This window comes from Centropristis striata, chromosome 18, assembly GCF_030273125.1.
Source record: "Centropristis striata isolate RG_2023a ecotype Rhode Island chromosome 18, C.striata_1.0, whole genome shotgun sequence".
Lineage (NCBI taxonomy): Eukaryota > Metazoa > Chordata > Actinopteri > Perciformes > Serranidae > Centropristis > Centropristis striata.
The window spans coordinates 4,789,155-4,804,727 of record NC_081534.1 but is presented as its reverse complement, the minus strand read 5'-3'; the positions used below and the strand labels follow the sequence as shown (position 1 = coordinate 4,804,727).

The window sequence follows — 15,573 nt, the reverse complement described above, 5'->3', positions numbered from 1 at the left end:
AAAAAAAAATAAAACTAATAAAAACTAAACTAAAACTAAGCATTTTCCAAAAAATAAAAACTAATTAAAACTAGCAAACTCACTCTAAAAACTCATTAAAACTAACTAAATTTGAAAACAAAAAATCAAAACGAAATTAAAACTAAAACTAATGAAAAATCCTAAACTATTATAACATTGGTTCAGAAGAGTATTTTTGGGACCAATATGACTAAACGTCATGTCAACAAACTGGCAAAACACCAGCAGCACTGTTATTGCTGGATTCCCCAAAGTCTCGCGATATTTCCGTATCTGAGAGCATAGTGGCAACGAGAAGTGGCGTGGGACGGAGTGAAGAGAGTTGCTATCGAAGAAGAGGGAGAGCAGGAGCAGAGCAGGGGGGTGTGTGAGTGTTTGTGAGGTCCAAAAAGGAGCACAACACGGCGTGAATGAGAGCAGCAAGCTGGCGGACTTCAACATGGCATCCGGAGACACGCTGTACATTGAGACAGACGGCTCGGAGATGCCGGCCGAGATCGTGGAGCTCCACGAGATAGAAGTGGAAACGATACCGGTGGAGACTATCGAGACCACGGTGGTCGGCGGGGACGACGACGACGACGACGGGCAGCCCATGATAGCGCTGCAGCCGCTGGTCACGGACGACCCTCACTCGATCCACCACCACCAGGAGGTGATCCTGGTCCAGACCCGGGAGGAGGTGGTCGGTGGGGATGACTCGGACCTGCACACGGACGGCGGGAGCGGGTTCGAGGACCAGATCCTCATCCCGGTCCCGGCTCCGGGGGTGGAGGACGAGTACATCGAGCAGACTTTGGTGACTGTGGCTGGGAAAAGCTCCGTGGGTCGGATGAAACGGGGAGGCGGCACTGGGGGCAAGAAAGCGGGGAAAAAGAGCTATTTAAGCGGCGCGGAGGCCGGCGGAAGAAAATGGGAACAGAAGCAGGTGCAGATAAAGACACTGGAGGGGGAGTTTTCTGTTACAATGTGGGCATCGGGTAAGTAAACGCAGCCCAGCCGCCTGTCAGCTCCTCGTTAGGCCTCATTGCCAGGGCGTTGTCCTGCTGCACCAGACTAGTTCCTGGAGTGATACGTCGCACCGCCGTGAAAAGCGACAAATAGTGCAAGTTTTCGATGTGAAACCCTACTCTATCATATGGAAATGTTTTTGTTTTGAAGGGAGGCCATGTTTTAAGTGTTGCTGGGCGCCGCCATATTCCCCGAGACTAGTAAGTATGGCGGCGGCCTCGAAAAAATGGCGATAGTCGCGGCCAGGCAGAGATGGCGGCGGTGCTAGGGGCAGATACAGACAGCTGGGGTTTGGAGATCTGCAGGCCGCAAAATTGTGGCGCACATGCTGCTCAACTGCAGCTGGTGTAGCGCCGGAGGAATATGCAAGGCGTGTGAAAGTTTAATATGCGTGAAATGGTGAGTCAGGTACTATTTAGCCAGTAAATAGTTTAGCAGTTAGCTGTGGTAGTCCAGCAGACAGCTTTGCGTCTGCAGCGGGCTGACTACTGCCTCTGTGCAGAGTGATGGTACTGCGTGCAATGCAATATTGACCAGGTGTTAACCCGTTACTACTGTCAAAAGGCTCCACAACACAAACAAGAGCGTATATTTCTGAGAGTGCGCATTTTATTTCACAGCCAGGTGACAGGAAACTGATTGATATATTCCTTATGCATAGTCTTCGTGTTTATTTTGTTCTTGAGAGGCCACAGCAGCTATTTTTAGTGCACTCTGCTGGTAGGATTCAATAGTTTAGCCTCTTATTTTTACACACGCACATCCTAACTGCAAGATGACAGTAATGTTGTGCCTGTTAGGTAAATACCACCATTATCACAAAAAAATTATATACATGTAATACATTTCCCAAACGTTGAATTGGAAAAAAATTGTTAAAATAATATGTATATTTATATATTATTATTTTTCGACCATTCTTTTTATTGAACATGTTATAAGAAATAACAGTCAATAATAATAAAAAATAATAATAATAATAATAAACAATAATAATGACAGTCCAGCACAGTACAAATACAGATAATATGAAATATGTAGCAAATCCAAAACACATCCACAGCAATGATCTCAAAAGTCCTTATTAGGTCTATCATTTCAGGCAGTTGCACTCGGAGTTACAGATCAATATCCAACACTTTGCCAAACTACTGTAAAGAGATCCTTCTGATCATTAATACACAATCTTTCCAAAGAAATATAGTCTGATATCAAAGACTTCCAGAGATGTATTGAAGGAGGTTCATCTCCTACCCATTTAGTCATAACAGCCTACTGGTCTTCCATAATATATTTAAAGAATATATATATATATATATATACACTTTTTCTTTTATTGGTTGCAGGCCTGTTTAATTTTTGTGAGTCTTTCCTTCATTCTACTCTTGCACGTTTGTCATGTTTTATCTCAGTTGAACCATTAGCATCAAGTGTAGTATTTATTTATTTATTTATTTATATTAACATGTTTACAATATAATTGTCAAGCATAAAACACGTGAGCAGTTGGGATTGAATAATATTTGGAAATAGGTCATTTTCTATTAATGTAATCCCAAAGTAATTATGCAACAACAGTGTGACTCCTGATGTAACTTCAGGGATGCTCAAGGCTGCTTCAGTTGTTATTGCCCCCCTTCAGGTTTGTTGCTAGGGAAACACCAATGTGTTATCGGTTCAGTCTCTGTAATGTCTTCCTAGATGACAATAAAGACATTGACCATGAGTCGGTGGTGGAAGAGCAGATCGTCGGGGAGAACTCCCCTCCAGACTACTCAGAGTACATGACAGGGAAGAAGCTGCCCCCTGGTGGTATCCCGGGGATCGACCTCTCAGACCCCAAACAGCTGGCCGAGTTTGCCAGGTGAGTGTGTGTTGGAGTCTCTGCGTCCCTCGTTCCCAAATGTAAACACACCTCTTTCCTGAGAAAAACAGATTGTGGACAACTCTGATAAATATTAAAAAAAACACACATATAATGTGAAATAAACATGGCTCAGACCCTCTACTCAGGCAACAGATATTTGTACAGATGTTTGTTTTTGCTCTTTCAAGAGTTATAATCTGATGTTTTTATATGTCACATGCTCAAACTATATATGCAGAAAGGTGCAATAATTTTAATGATTACAGCAAGATTAAAGATTATTATAAATAACCTACATGTCTAAGTTACAGTTAAAATAAAAGCAAACACTGTATTAATTTAATACATTACTTATTTTAAATACATTTTTCCCCGTGTCCTTTGTTAGGGACAGACCTTGTTTCTTGTTTTTTAGCGATGAGCGAGGCAGAAAATGTGTTTTTTTAACTTATTAAGGCAGAGTCATTGACCTTGAGTTGTCAGCAGATGAAAAGAAAGGCAGTAGAGAAGTTTTTAATATTAGACTTTTTAAAAGAGGAAAATGTTTCTTGCATCCTATTGCTAAAATTTTGTAAAACAAACAAAACCTAGATATCTATGTATCAGGAGGATATATTGATTTATGTAGATGCACAATATTTGAGCAAGCCCTGTGCATTTAAAGTGTAAAGCATTTAAAACATTGTTATGTGCTGAAGTAGACCAAAATGAGGTATTTTAACCAGTCGTTATCTTTTGTTGTGAAACAAAGAAAATGAATAGTCTGTCAAAAAAAAAACCCAAGAACTGCTGCTAAAAAGTGTCAGCTTGTGTTTTGGAGGTCACTTATCTATACTAAAAATATGCAGTTAGTAAAGCAACAGTTGTTTTCATTACAGATTATTCACTCAGTGTCATTTAAATGCCTATAAATCAGCTTAATAAAAAAAGCCAGTTTCTGTAACGGTGACACCAGTGGATGTTTATAGTGAGCGGACATTATGTAACTATTTACCATAACTTCAGCAAGTGTTTTTACTCTGCTTCACTTTTCTGTAAACTCGTTCCATCATTGAGGTGAAATGTCAAGTGAGGATGTTTAAAAACCTCAGCAGACCGCCTCTTACTGACACAAGTTATTGATTCACTCAAACATTTCAACATTAAAACTGGACTCCTGATAGATAACATGGCTTGTGCCAAAACAAATGGCTTTGTGACGTGTCTGTTTGCTTGAACCCTAAAAACCATGCCCCCTTTTTTTTTCTTAATCAGGATGAAACCCAGGAAAGTCAAAGAGGACGATGCTCCCCGGACGATAGCCTGCCCTCATAAAGTGAGTCTAATGATGTTGTCCCCACATGTACTATGCCACCACTTTGCTAAAATAGAGTTCATAGTTCCTGGTAGCTTTAATAGCCTTACATTGTTGCTTTGTTGCTTTCTGGATAATTGAACATTTCTGCAAAGGTTATTTAAAAGTACAGAAAGCACTCGAGTGTATTGATTTTTATGTACTTACAAGAACAATCAGGCCTTATCTGAACTCGACATGTTTAGCTAATGTAAAGGGCTATTTGCTGTATGAGCAGTCTGCTATTGGAGTGTGAAATACATTTCAGGGAAGAATAGCTGCAGCTTTACCTCTTTTCAGGACGTAAGGAAACAAAAACCTGTTTGGTGCACCACTTCAGAGTTTACAAGTCTACTGCGAAGGAGAAAAAAACATGGCATTATTTGCTTTTCTGTGCTGTTTGTCAACTCTGTGCTGCTCTACATTTTTGTCCCCAGGGCTGCACAAAGATGTTCAGGGATAACTCAGCCATGAGGAAGCATCTCCACACCCACGGACCCCGCGTGCACGTCTGCGCCGAGTGCGGCAAGGCGTTTGTCGAGAGCTCCAAACTCAAACGTCACCAACTTGTTCACACGGGGGAGAAACCCTTCCAGGTTGGCATCTGGACTCACTTGACACCCCTCCTCCCTACGCACAGATACACTTGGAACTATTTTTATATATTAAGCACATAAGCCCATCAAGTCAAGTCAAATTTAATCTAAGGAAAATGGGATCAAAAGTAAGTGCTCGCTCATGGGTTCCAAATCGTCACCCACCAAGTACCAAATGCCAGTTAAACTTTGTCTTTGGTGGATAAAGGTCAAAGGTCACACTGACATTTAGAGTCTTAACTTCCCAGACTTTGCTCCAAGATTCTCTCATATTATTTTATCTCTTTCTTCTCAACATAAATACTGACTTATTTCAATGAAATGTATGTTTTAGCTGGTATTTTTCAGCCTGTTAAGCTTTGTGTTCTTCCACATGTGCAGTATATGATAAAATATAACCATGGCTGATTTACTATCAGCATTATTAGTAATTTTGGGAAAAAAATGCTTCCTTGAATTCACACATAAAAGCAGGCTTTACACTTACAGCTGTAGCTGGTTAGCTATCTAACAAAGCTAACTGTATCTCCATGAGTTGAAAATGTTTCTATCTGACTTAAAAGTTAAAAGAATCCTGTAAAATTATATTTTTGTATTATGTATTTCATTGTTCCATATCACAATATTGAGACTGAGAGCTGGGCTAAAATTGGTATCGTCACAAAAGGTTTTTTTCTTTTGTCCTACTGAAAAACCTGTTTAGTGTTCTTGTTTGTATCAGTAATTAGCATATTCTTCCCTTTAACGCCACAAGAGAAAAGGCTGTTGGGATGAACACTGACTAATATGTGAATGACTTTGTGTAACATTTGTTGCGTGATTAGAAACTTTACTAATGTCCAGTAAAGAGCAAGACAGAGCTGCTAACATTATTCCAAGCTCTGAAAGCATCAAATATTAAAAGGTAGGGCTGCTCTTATATGGCATATTTTTAACAGGATTACTCATTGATTTTGAAAACTTCATGCATTTGTTGAATGTTGAAATAACTTTATTTATTTAGATAAATAGATAGATAGGATGAGAATGAATAAGATCACCTGTGCTGTAATGTTGGTGCACTGTCACAACCTACTGAAAACAAGTAAATATATTACAATATATACAATTTGATATTGTAATATAACATTTTTGGCTAACTATAGTCAACATATTTCAGTCAGTAACTCTGGATCTTATGTTAGAGCAGATAAGCACACTGTTAAGTCAATTTCTTGCATTCTTGCTTCCTGTGTGTTTGGTTTGGGGACGGTAAAAAAAAATACACCAGTCTTAACCCATTGAAGCCTGGAAAGCGGATACGTCGTTTTGTAGTATTTGTATAAGCTCTCAAATACTTTTTGAATTTCATTTCTATCTGCTACAGAGGCTGAAAAATCTATTATTTAGTAGAAGCGTTGACACTTCTGTTGAATTTCCAGAAAAACTTCAGGTTTTAGGGGCTGATTTTAAAATCGCCCAGAGGTTTTACAGGCGTTTCAGGCCTCAATGGGTTAATACAGCCTCATGCACACTGCTTCAACATGTGGGGGAATCCACAGCTTAACAGGCCCACTGGTGCGACAATCCTTGTTTGGGGGGGGGTGTAACAAATAGCCACTTGGGCCCATAAATTGGATGCCACATACTGTATGACGAGCGTTCAGACTGACTCCCCTGCTCCTCTCCTTTCTTTCAGTGTACCTTTGAAGGCTGCGGGAAAAGGTTTTCTCTGGACTTCAACCTGCGCACACACGTGCGGATCCACACTGGAGACCGACCCTACGTCTGCCCTTTCGACGGCTGCAATAAGAAGTTTGCGCAGTCGACCAACCTAAAGTCTCACATTCTCACACACGCCAAAGCCAAAAATAACCAATGAGAGCCCATCCACCAGCGTCAAGCCACACAGACGACAAAAGAGCATCCTAGCGGCACACCTGAAACCTCTTTTGAGGACGGAATGAAAAGCTTGAGACTTAATGATTTATATAAAAAAATCTGACAGATACAGAGACTTAAAAACACTGAAATTCAGCTAGTTTTCCTGCGTCCCCTTTCTTCTGCTGTCATATTGGATGAGGAACACAGTGACTATTCCCCAAAGCCCCGGCCAACACAGTCCCTTTGTTTCTCCAGTGGCACTCGGCTGCCAGAAGATGGAACTCATGGACAAACATCAGAGACTTATTTTTACCAGAGCGAGGAGAGAAGCAGCAATCTATTAGTATTTTTATTTTCTCACATAGCTTTTATTTTCCTCAAGTGTGCATATTGTACACTTGTCTCAGGCTATGTTCGGTAAAATTGTGATTATTATTTTTTCCTCCTGCATTATGAGATCGTAACTATGATACAAAAAGGCTTCGGCCTTGTGTTTCACATGTATGAGAAGTTTAAAAACAGCTGTATGTTTGCATTTCCATACCCTCTTTGGTTGTATTTTTCTCTAACCACAAAATAACCGTGTATACTTGTATTGTATGGCTGTATTGAAATTACGTAGACATAGATAGAGGTGTGATTTAAAGTGTTAACCAATTAAACTTTTAGTCATGAGTTGCTTTATATTTTCTATGAACTGTCTTTACACAGATGAATGAGTAATATAAACTTACTCAGAGCGTGTCTCAGTTAAAGTATCTGGAGCGAACATTGAATTGACTGCGAGACCATCACTTTCTTTGTTAGAATGTAATGTACAGACATCAACCATTAACTTCCTTTGTTGATATTTACACCCATGTATCTCAACTGCCCACAATAAAATGGCTCATTCCAACCCTGTCGAAATATACAAAAGCTTTGTATATAGAGTGGATCTTTTTTTAAGGTGTGTTAGGGCTCACACACTAAGTTGATCATGAAGGTTAATCAGCAGTTATCTCTGGATCATAAGTTAGTTACTTCCTTATGTTAAAAAAAAGGCTTAACAAGATAACCCATTGGTTACCACACATTATGTCATCTTGGGAAACGAGCTTTGCTGTATTAATGACAATCAACCCCTATTATGATGAAACAAAAGGCCATATCTAAGGGTGCAGAGAATGGCTATACATCCAATTATAACTAAGTTAATGCTATCTCAAGATCACAAGTCACCTATTTTATTTTTTCAAGAAAATTAATTTTGCTATCATGAGTTAAAATAATCTACCAGTTATTTCGAGGAAACAAAAGGTAGTTCCTATGGAGACCTACAAGTTATTCTTGCAATTTTTTCTCAAGAAAGCAAGATCATCCACCCATTATCACAAGAAAACAAAGAATGTGTTTTTATTGAAATTGTGAATGGCTGTGCATGCAATATATCTTTTAATGCCAATCTCTCAAGACCACAAGTTATTATTAGCTTGGGTATGTTATTATTTCACTATTAACTTCTTTATTGTTTTTCATTATACATTGTACCATCATTTAATCGAGAAAACGGCTGTCAGATGAATCAGTTCTGAAAATGATCTTGATTTGTCCTCATATTATTACTGCCAACTTTTTCCATGGCATGCTGCAGTGTTTTGAAGAGGCCTTTCATAACATTTCATATAAAGATCAAAACCTGCTTGGGAACATTCAGAATCTGCTGAACAGGAACCTTTTCAATGCTGTCAGATCCGCCTCACAACATCCATTCTTGCTGTTTGTATCATTGGGAATAGATTCTGACCTTAGGCCCGGCAGCATAAACAGTCCATGAAAATGTAATCAGTATATGTATAGTTTAATACATTTATTTGATTGCTAATGTCACTAGTTACTGTGCAGATTACATAAACAGAATCTGTTTATACGTAATATGCTTCACTGTTTTTGATTAACATGCCCAACATAAAAAGCAGCTAAAATGAGCTCCACCTCCATCCTACACACTGGCCCTTTAAGTAATCATCTGGATACTTCTCCCACTAATGGATGTCATGATGCGTCTTTGTTGTTCTTCATGCTTCTTTGTTTTTCAAAAGAGCAGAAATATTAATAGTCGTATCACACAGAGGCCGCTGGCCTGTGCCCAGAGGCCCATTCAATAATCCATTACAGACCACATAAAAGACATCGTAAAATATGAACATTTTAAAGAAATCTCAAAAACAAAGGTATACTGTACTGTGAGCAATGTATAAATGTTACAAAAACTAATATTACTAAATTATAAAGCTGCAACTAAGTCTAGTTTGGTTGGAGTACAAATCTTACAAATGTGTTATTTTGTCCTTTCAATATTCTGAAATCAGTAAATGTTTGACATTTTTGCTTGAAAATGACTTCAGCTGCACAAAATTCTTCACTTCTTGTGGTTATTGAAAACACCACAGGCTTCTAAAAGTGTATTTTTGAGATATTTTTTTGTTTCTTAATTCATATTGGGCTCAGGAGAACAGACTTTCTAAAAGCTGCACCAGCTTGGTGGAATGTCCTTCCTTCCTTCCTTGTCCACTTGCAGTTTTTAAGTTCACACATAAGTCCATTACTTTTTCTGCTCAGGCAGCAGGATTAGCACAACTGTCGACCTCAGCGGCCTGCTAAGATCCTGCTCTTTGGCCTGATCCTGCTCTTCCCCTACCTCTCACTGGACTGCCCCCTTCTGGCAGTAAGCTGTAGTGCCTTTTTACCCAGGTGACTGCTATCCATGGTGCTGATCCCAGGAGCTGCCTCCAACAATGTCATCAATCCACTGTGTGTGAGGTGAAGTTTGAACAATTCTCTGTTGAGCCTTTTTCTTTCTGCCTGTCACATAAATGATCCAAGAGGAAGAGAAAAACAAAAAGAAGCTGTGTTGCTTTGTGCTTCTGCTGAGGAAATAAATTGATTTGGCTCCAGTGCATTCTTGATGTCTTATTGGCTTTTTTAGACTCCAAACAGCTCAGACGTGCTGCTTGAAATTCAGAACCAGGCGCATTTTTTCTCTACCTGAGCCCAACTCTGTGTGTGTGAGAGAGGGAGTATGTAAAGGCTGATTCAGGCATGATTCCACATGGGGGTCTCTGTCTTTTTTTTTCTAAGGGAGCATTTATTCACGGGATTGGTTGTTTTGATTGACAAAGGCAGGGGAGAGTAAATGTGCTACTTGTTATGCAGCTGAAGTCTGTCAAGCCTCCAACACCTGCTCTCTTTCAGATGCTTATTTCATTATGGCTCCTCTCTCCCAGGAGTCAAGGCACTTGTGTGTTTTTTTTTCCTTTCCTATTTTTAATTCCGTGCTGCATGCTTACCTGGATGTTATCCCTTTTCTGTCTTACCCGCTCGTCTTTGGTCAGATCTTTGCAGCCGAGTGTGATCTCACCTACAATCTTGACGCTGGGATTTTCTTTCATTAGTTTGTGTCTTTTTCTCTGTTGCACTGGCGACAAGCAAACAAAGGTTTATCACAGTGGAGCATAGCAGGCAGCCTCAGTTCTTCCAGCTGCACTAAACCCCTTCATCTGTGAGTGGAGACTAAATCAGGAAATCTCTCTCCTCTGTGCTTTATTATTCATTTTACATTTCTTAATAACACTTCTGCACGGATCTTTCTCCTGCTTGTGCTCTGAGCTGAATTCAATATTTATGTTGTATGTAAATAAATCCTGAGGCAAACAACCACAAGTGAAAACATTCAATTATATAAGCCATCTTCACATAATGCAAGTAAACTTTATTCTGCAAATACAGCTTTGTCCAAATGGACTTTTATGTAGATTTACCTTCCTCGGTTACATACAGTTAAAGTCTGTCAGGGACTATTATGCTTAACTCCTCCGTTTCTCCGTCACGCAGCGAATTTGATAGAAAAGCATGCAGAGCACTATATAACTCAATTCCATCCAATCTGTAGGAACTTAAATCTGTTCGAGACACGTTTAAATCTCCTGAAGTGCCTTCTTTTGCGGTGAGCACAGCAAGAGATGCTATTTCCATGCAGAAAATATGTTGCCAAGGTAACAGAGGAGAGAGTGTGTGTGTGTGTGAGAGAGAGGCTGAGATACCCTCTGAATACCAGGACTGCCGCTGCAGACGTAGAGCACAACGCTCCACCCTGTCAGCATCGCTACAGCACATTTTCAAGCCGTGTAGCAACACTGCTCACACATCCGAAGGCTCACTTTGAATGCTTTAAATGTCAAGGCGGTTTTTATTTTTGTCTTTGTTTGCCCAAGTGTCACAGCAGAGAACAGTATAGGTTGAAATGCATCTTTCTGCATCTCACCTTCTTTCTCACCTCTGGTCCCCTCATCATCTCTCCCTTCCCTCTCTCTCTCTCTCCATCTCTCTTTCTCCATCTCTGCCTATATATAGACTGCCTTTCTCTCCTTCCTCTGCCTCTCTATCTGTGTACACCTGTCTCTTCTCTCTTCCTCTCTTCTCTCTGTCAAGCGCACATTTGCTCCATTGACATGGCTGTAATTAACTGCACTGTTGCCAAAGTAGGTTGTACAAGGTGCACAATGTTAGTCTGATAATTCAGAATGTAAAATATTTGACTATAACAATATAATAACAATGGAACAAAGTCATGAATGGATTAATCATTTAGCTAATACATCATGCAGAAAAAGTCACAATGTTGGTTCGCTAATACAAGGATTTTGTGCTTTTCTCTGTTTTAATGATTACAAATATAACTATTAATAGTGCTAAATCTGTCACTATTGTCTGACACCTAATAGCCTAAATCAGGTCTGTCACAATACTAGATTTTTACTTCACAATTGTCATCGCCATAAGATCATGTTAAATTATATTATCTCAATTCCTACAGAAAAAAACAATAGTATTTCCATGAGTCAATTCATTTTCATGATTTCATTTTGGCAAATTAATTTATTGAAAATACAAGTAAAGGGAGGTGGAGAGAGACTATAATGTAATCATAACTAAAGATCAAATTGAGAACAGAAAGTGACAGAAACTAATTTAGGGGCGCTGGATTATTAACAGGATATTATCACATGTGTGTCATTTACATGATATCTTTATTATTATTCTTATCATCATTACTAGTATATTGTAGGGCTGTAAATTATCAATGAAAGGTTTAGATGATACAATATATTCACAATGCTCCCAGCTCCCAAAGTCACAGCATGACATTTTTGTGATTTCAGACATTTTACAATGTGCTGAATATTGCTAAAATATATATTACTACATGGTTGCTCATAAAGTTGGAATAATTTTGTTTTCAGACACAATCCTGTTAATTGTGGTTTCATTTCCATTGTGATATGTTTGGAAGAGTTTGATTAATGCATTTTGACAAGATATACACTTTATCTGTCAATAATAAATCACATTGTCACAATAATTTCATGGAAAGAGGTCAAAAAAAATGTATTCCAACTTCATGAGCAACCACATAAATTACTATATATATTGATTTATTACCTTTTCTGAGTTCCCAAAGGGGAAACCTTTGTTTTATCTAATAAGTCTTCAGTCTGTTCATCTCACTTCAGTCATTTTTATTGCTGCATAATGGGACTGACCAACACTGTCATAAAAACCTGTCATAAATTTTGCACGAACCTGAAAACTGAGAAAAGAGTCAAGCAGCCCCTTAAGCAGCTGGGGAATTTGAGAGTGAATTACTGTTAAATTGATATCAAATTAAGTTATTATTCCAGTAATATAACATGTTTTTTATTTGCAATATAAATAATGTATATAATAAAATATTGATACTTGCCATCTGTGCATTGATACAATATTTCTATGCAAAATATCCCAATACTGTGCTGTATGAATTTCCCCCCACTCCTAGTTTATTGTGACAGCCCTTTTTTGAATGCAAGATTTTACTTGTAATTAATTGCTTTTACATTGTTGCATTTCTATTTTTACTTCACTAAAAGCTTTGAGTACCATTATCAACAGATTAATCACCAATGAAAGTAATGATTAGTTGCAGCCCTACAACATATTATATCATGATGAGGGTGCTTTGAAGAGTGTGATTTTGTGAGAGTTTTATTCTGGTAAAGAGTCTCTAGCTTCTTTCTTTGCACAGGCTGCAGTGTAGCATTGAGTGGTGCTCAGTCTCTACCTTGTTTTTGGCAGACTGACTCAGTCTTTCCTCTCTGGGTTGCCAGGTTTGTCCACCAGTCACAACGGCCGGTTGTGATTACTCACTTTGTATTTAGGTCTGTCTGTTCAGAGCTAAATAACTTCCTAGGCTTGTTGTTCTGTTCTGTTCACATTGTGTCAGGATTGTCCAGTCCCTCCTTGTCTCTCAACCATCAACCACTAGACGTCAATCACAAATCGACCTTTATTTGATTAATGCTTCATTTTAGTATCCTCATCACGTCCGCCTGGTGACTTAAAGGTGAACTCTCTTCAAAAGAGCATGGCCATCATAGCCATTGCATCTACATTTCAAATCAGTGACTGTAAAGCAGCGCAGATATGTGATCGGCCTGCAGGTGCTACACCGCTAACGTGGTCACGGTTAGATCAAAAGACCTTTAAAGCCTTGTCTATGAAGAGCTACCTGACATTCTCGATTTTCCTCGCAATGGCTGCGTCCCCTCAGCTGCAGAGGATGACAACTGATCAAACAATAGCCAAGGGGCCATTGCACTGTTATTTTCCCTCCATATCCCCATGTGTGTTAGCGTGTAGGCTTTATATACCCAATTAGCGTGAAATTCAAGTTATATGTGACACCACGGTTTGATATCTCAACTTAACAAGCGCACTTAGATGAGATCACTGTGAGCAATAAATAAGATTAGCACACAGAAACACAGACGATTCATAATCCTAGTGTGAGCTGGTTTTGGAAGCCCTGAAGCCATGCAGATTTGTGTGGATGTAGAAATGATTCAGCAGTGGGCAAGTGAAATGCAGCCATGCATGCAGTAACATGTAACAGTTTGGGAACACTTGGTGCTTCTGCGATGGGTGAGCCAAATAACATGGCCTGCGACCTCCCAACAGCCCCCTGTCCTCCATTACCAGAAGCCTGAAGCGATAACAAGATTAGCATAAGCACTTTTAGTAAGTCACTGTGAACGGGAGCCTTAAAGAGGCTTAAACTGTCCCCCCTTCACCAGCAGCTGATAGATAGTTGGGAGCTGACTGGCACATCTGCACTGTTCTCTTAGTGATCGCAGACACTGCTAAATCAATGAGGGATCCATCATTGGGGACGCTCAGTGGAGAGACAGAGAGCAAATCACTTCTATAAGCGATAGCAGCTATCAGCCAAATGGACAGAAAATGGTTCCTAATGGTGCCTGGTATGTCTGGTGTAAACTGCAGCCAGCCTCTTTGTCGTCCATCACCCTGGAGCATATGTAACTGAAGGAGGAGGAGAGGAGAGGAGAGGAAGAGAAGGAAGCATCTGTTCGTTCAGCATGTGAACCCCCTCAGGGGGGCAACACGATAATCTGGGTTCACGTCAAACCAAATCTGGTGTCTGTGTGGTGGGATGATGCTGTGTCACTTAGTTAGTCTGCGTGTCAAACAGTGGAAGTCACTCAGCCTGCACCCCCGGTGTGTGACCTTCGTTCAGCCTCCACTTTTCTAATGGGATTTCAGAAATGCTCGCTCATTGTCAGTCTCAGCTTTGTCTGGATCCTGTTGGTAATTGAAGCGCAGTTGACTCAAAAGCTGCGATCATAAAAAATGAATGACACAAACTGTTCTCTAAACCTCTGGTATCTGCATACAGTGGCAGACTCAGGCTGGGGAGAAAAATATTTTGCTTTAAAAAGGCACCAGCTTCATGCAGTGGGGCACCAACGTGCATAAAAGTTTCTAGTCTATCAGCCTATTTAGCAGTGCACTGCACTTCTTCATTTTAAGGGACCCTATTGTACTTCTTCATGTTTTCTCTAATTAAAGGCACCCTAGAGGGCACTTCATCACATTTTCTCTACCAGAAGGCCACCTGGAAGTGCACTTTATCCCAGATTATCTACTAAAAGGGCACTCTTAAGGGCACTTTATCAGCTTTTCTCTCCTGGAAGGGCACTATAGAGGGCAATCCATCACCTTTCTCTACTAAAAGGGCACCATAGAGGGCACTTTATCATGTTTTCTCCATTTAAGGGCACCTGAAAGAGCACTCGTCTTGCCTTTTCTACGAGAAGGACACCATCAAGGGCACATTATCGTGTTTTAGCATCCATGGGGGCATTTGAGAGAAGGTGTTTTTTTTTGTTTTTTAACATGGAGGCACCCTGAGAACACCAGTTCATGGCAGGTCAGGTGCAGGTAAACACTGGTAAAGAGAGAAGTGAAGTCAGGAGCAATTAACATCATCACAGGACACTTGTCAGTATTAGTTATCAGCTTCAATCATGAGTTTGACTAGATGGTAACAGTTGGTGCTGAGTAAACAAGGAAGTCTTTAGTTTAAATTTGACCATTTCAATTATCTCGCCCTCGCCCAGACTGCTGTTTTCCCAGAAACAGTAATCACATTCACTATTAATGAGCCATGATGTTCATCCTGGACCCATTTACTCCTCTCAATAATGCATACTCTTTGGAATTGCCTGTGCATATTTTACACTGTGCCACCTCCCTTTTTCTGCGTGCTCCCCCCTGAGAGGGATATCAGTGGTGTTTTGGTCTATCTGGCCCTGGGCTCTCTCTACATGTTCTCCCAGGGATAATGCTCATCCGGGGAACAATGTCTCATGTGTGTCTCTGTCTGAGACCGCCTGCTGTGCGGAGATAATGAAACACTGAGCTCTGAGAGCAAAAGGTGCTAACACACTTGTTGAAGGACCTCAGTTTTCTTTGATTAAGCCCTCTATAACCGTGATTTTAATAGG

The 15,573-nt window shown here is 40.0% G+C and overlaps 1 protein-coding gene across 2 annotated transcripts; it reads left to right on the top strand.

Annotated features, from left to right (window-relative positions):
• The first annotated feature begins 317 nt into the window (after positions 1-317).
• Positions 318-7,609, top strand: yy1b (YY1 transcription factor b). 2 transcript variants are annotated; one of them, XM_059356780.1, is made up of 5 exons: positions 318-1,001; positions 2,734-2,896; positions 4,154-4,214; positions 4,670-4,828; positions 6,507-7,609. In XM_059356780.1, the coding sequence occupies exons 1-5, from the start codon at positions 461-463 to the stop codon at positions 6,687-6,689; spliced, it is 1,107 nt and encodes a 368-aa protein (XP_059212763.1). In that variant the 5' UTR covers positions 318-460; the 3' UTR covers positions 6,690-7,609. The 2 variants fall into 2 exon arrangements, with proteins under 2 accessions (XP_059212763.1, XP_059212764.1); XM_059356781.1 differs by having other exon boundaries at positions 321-1,001; positions 2,746-2,896.
• The last annotated feature ends 7,964 nt before the right edge of the window (positions 7,610-15,573 follow it).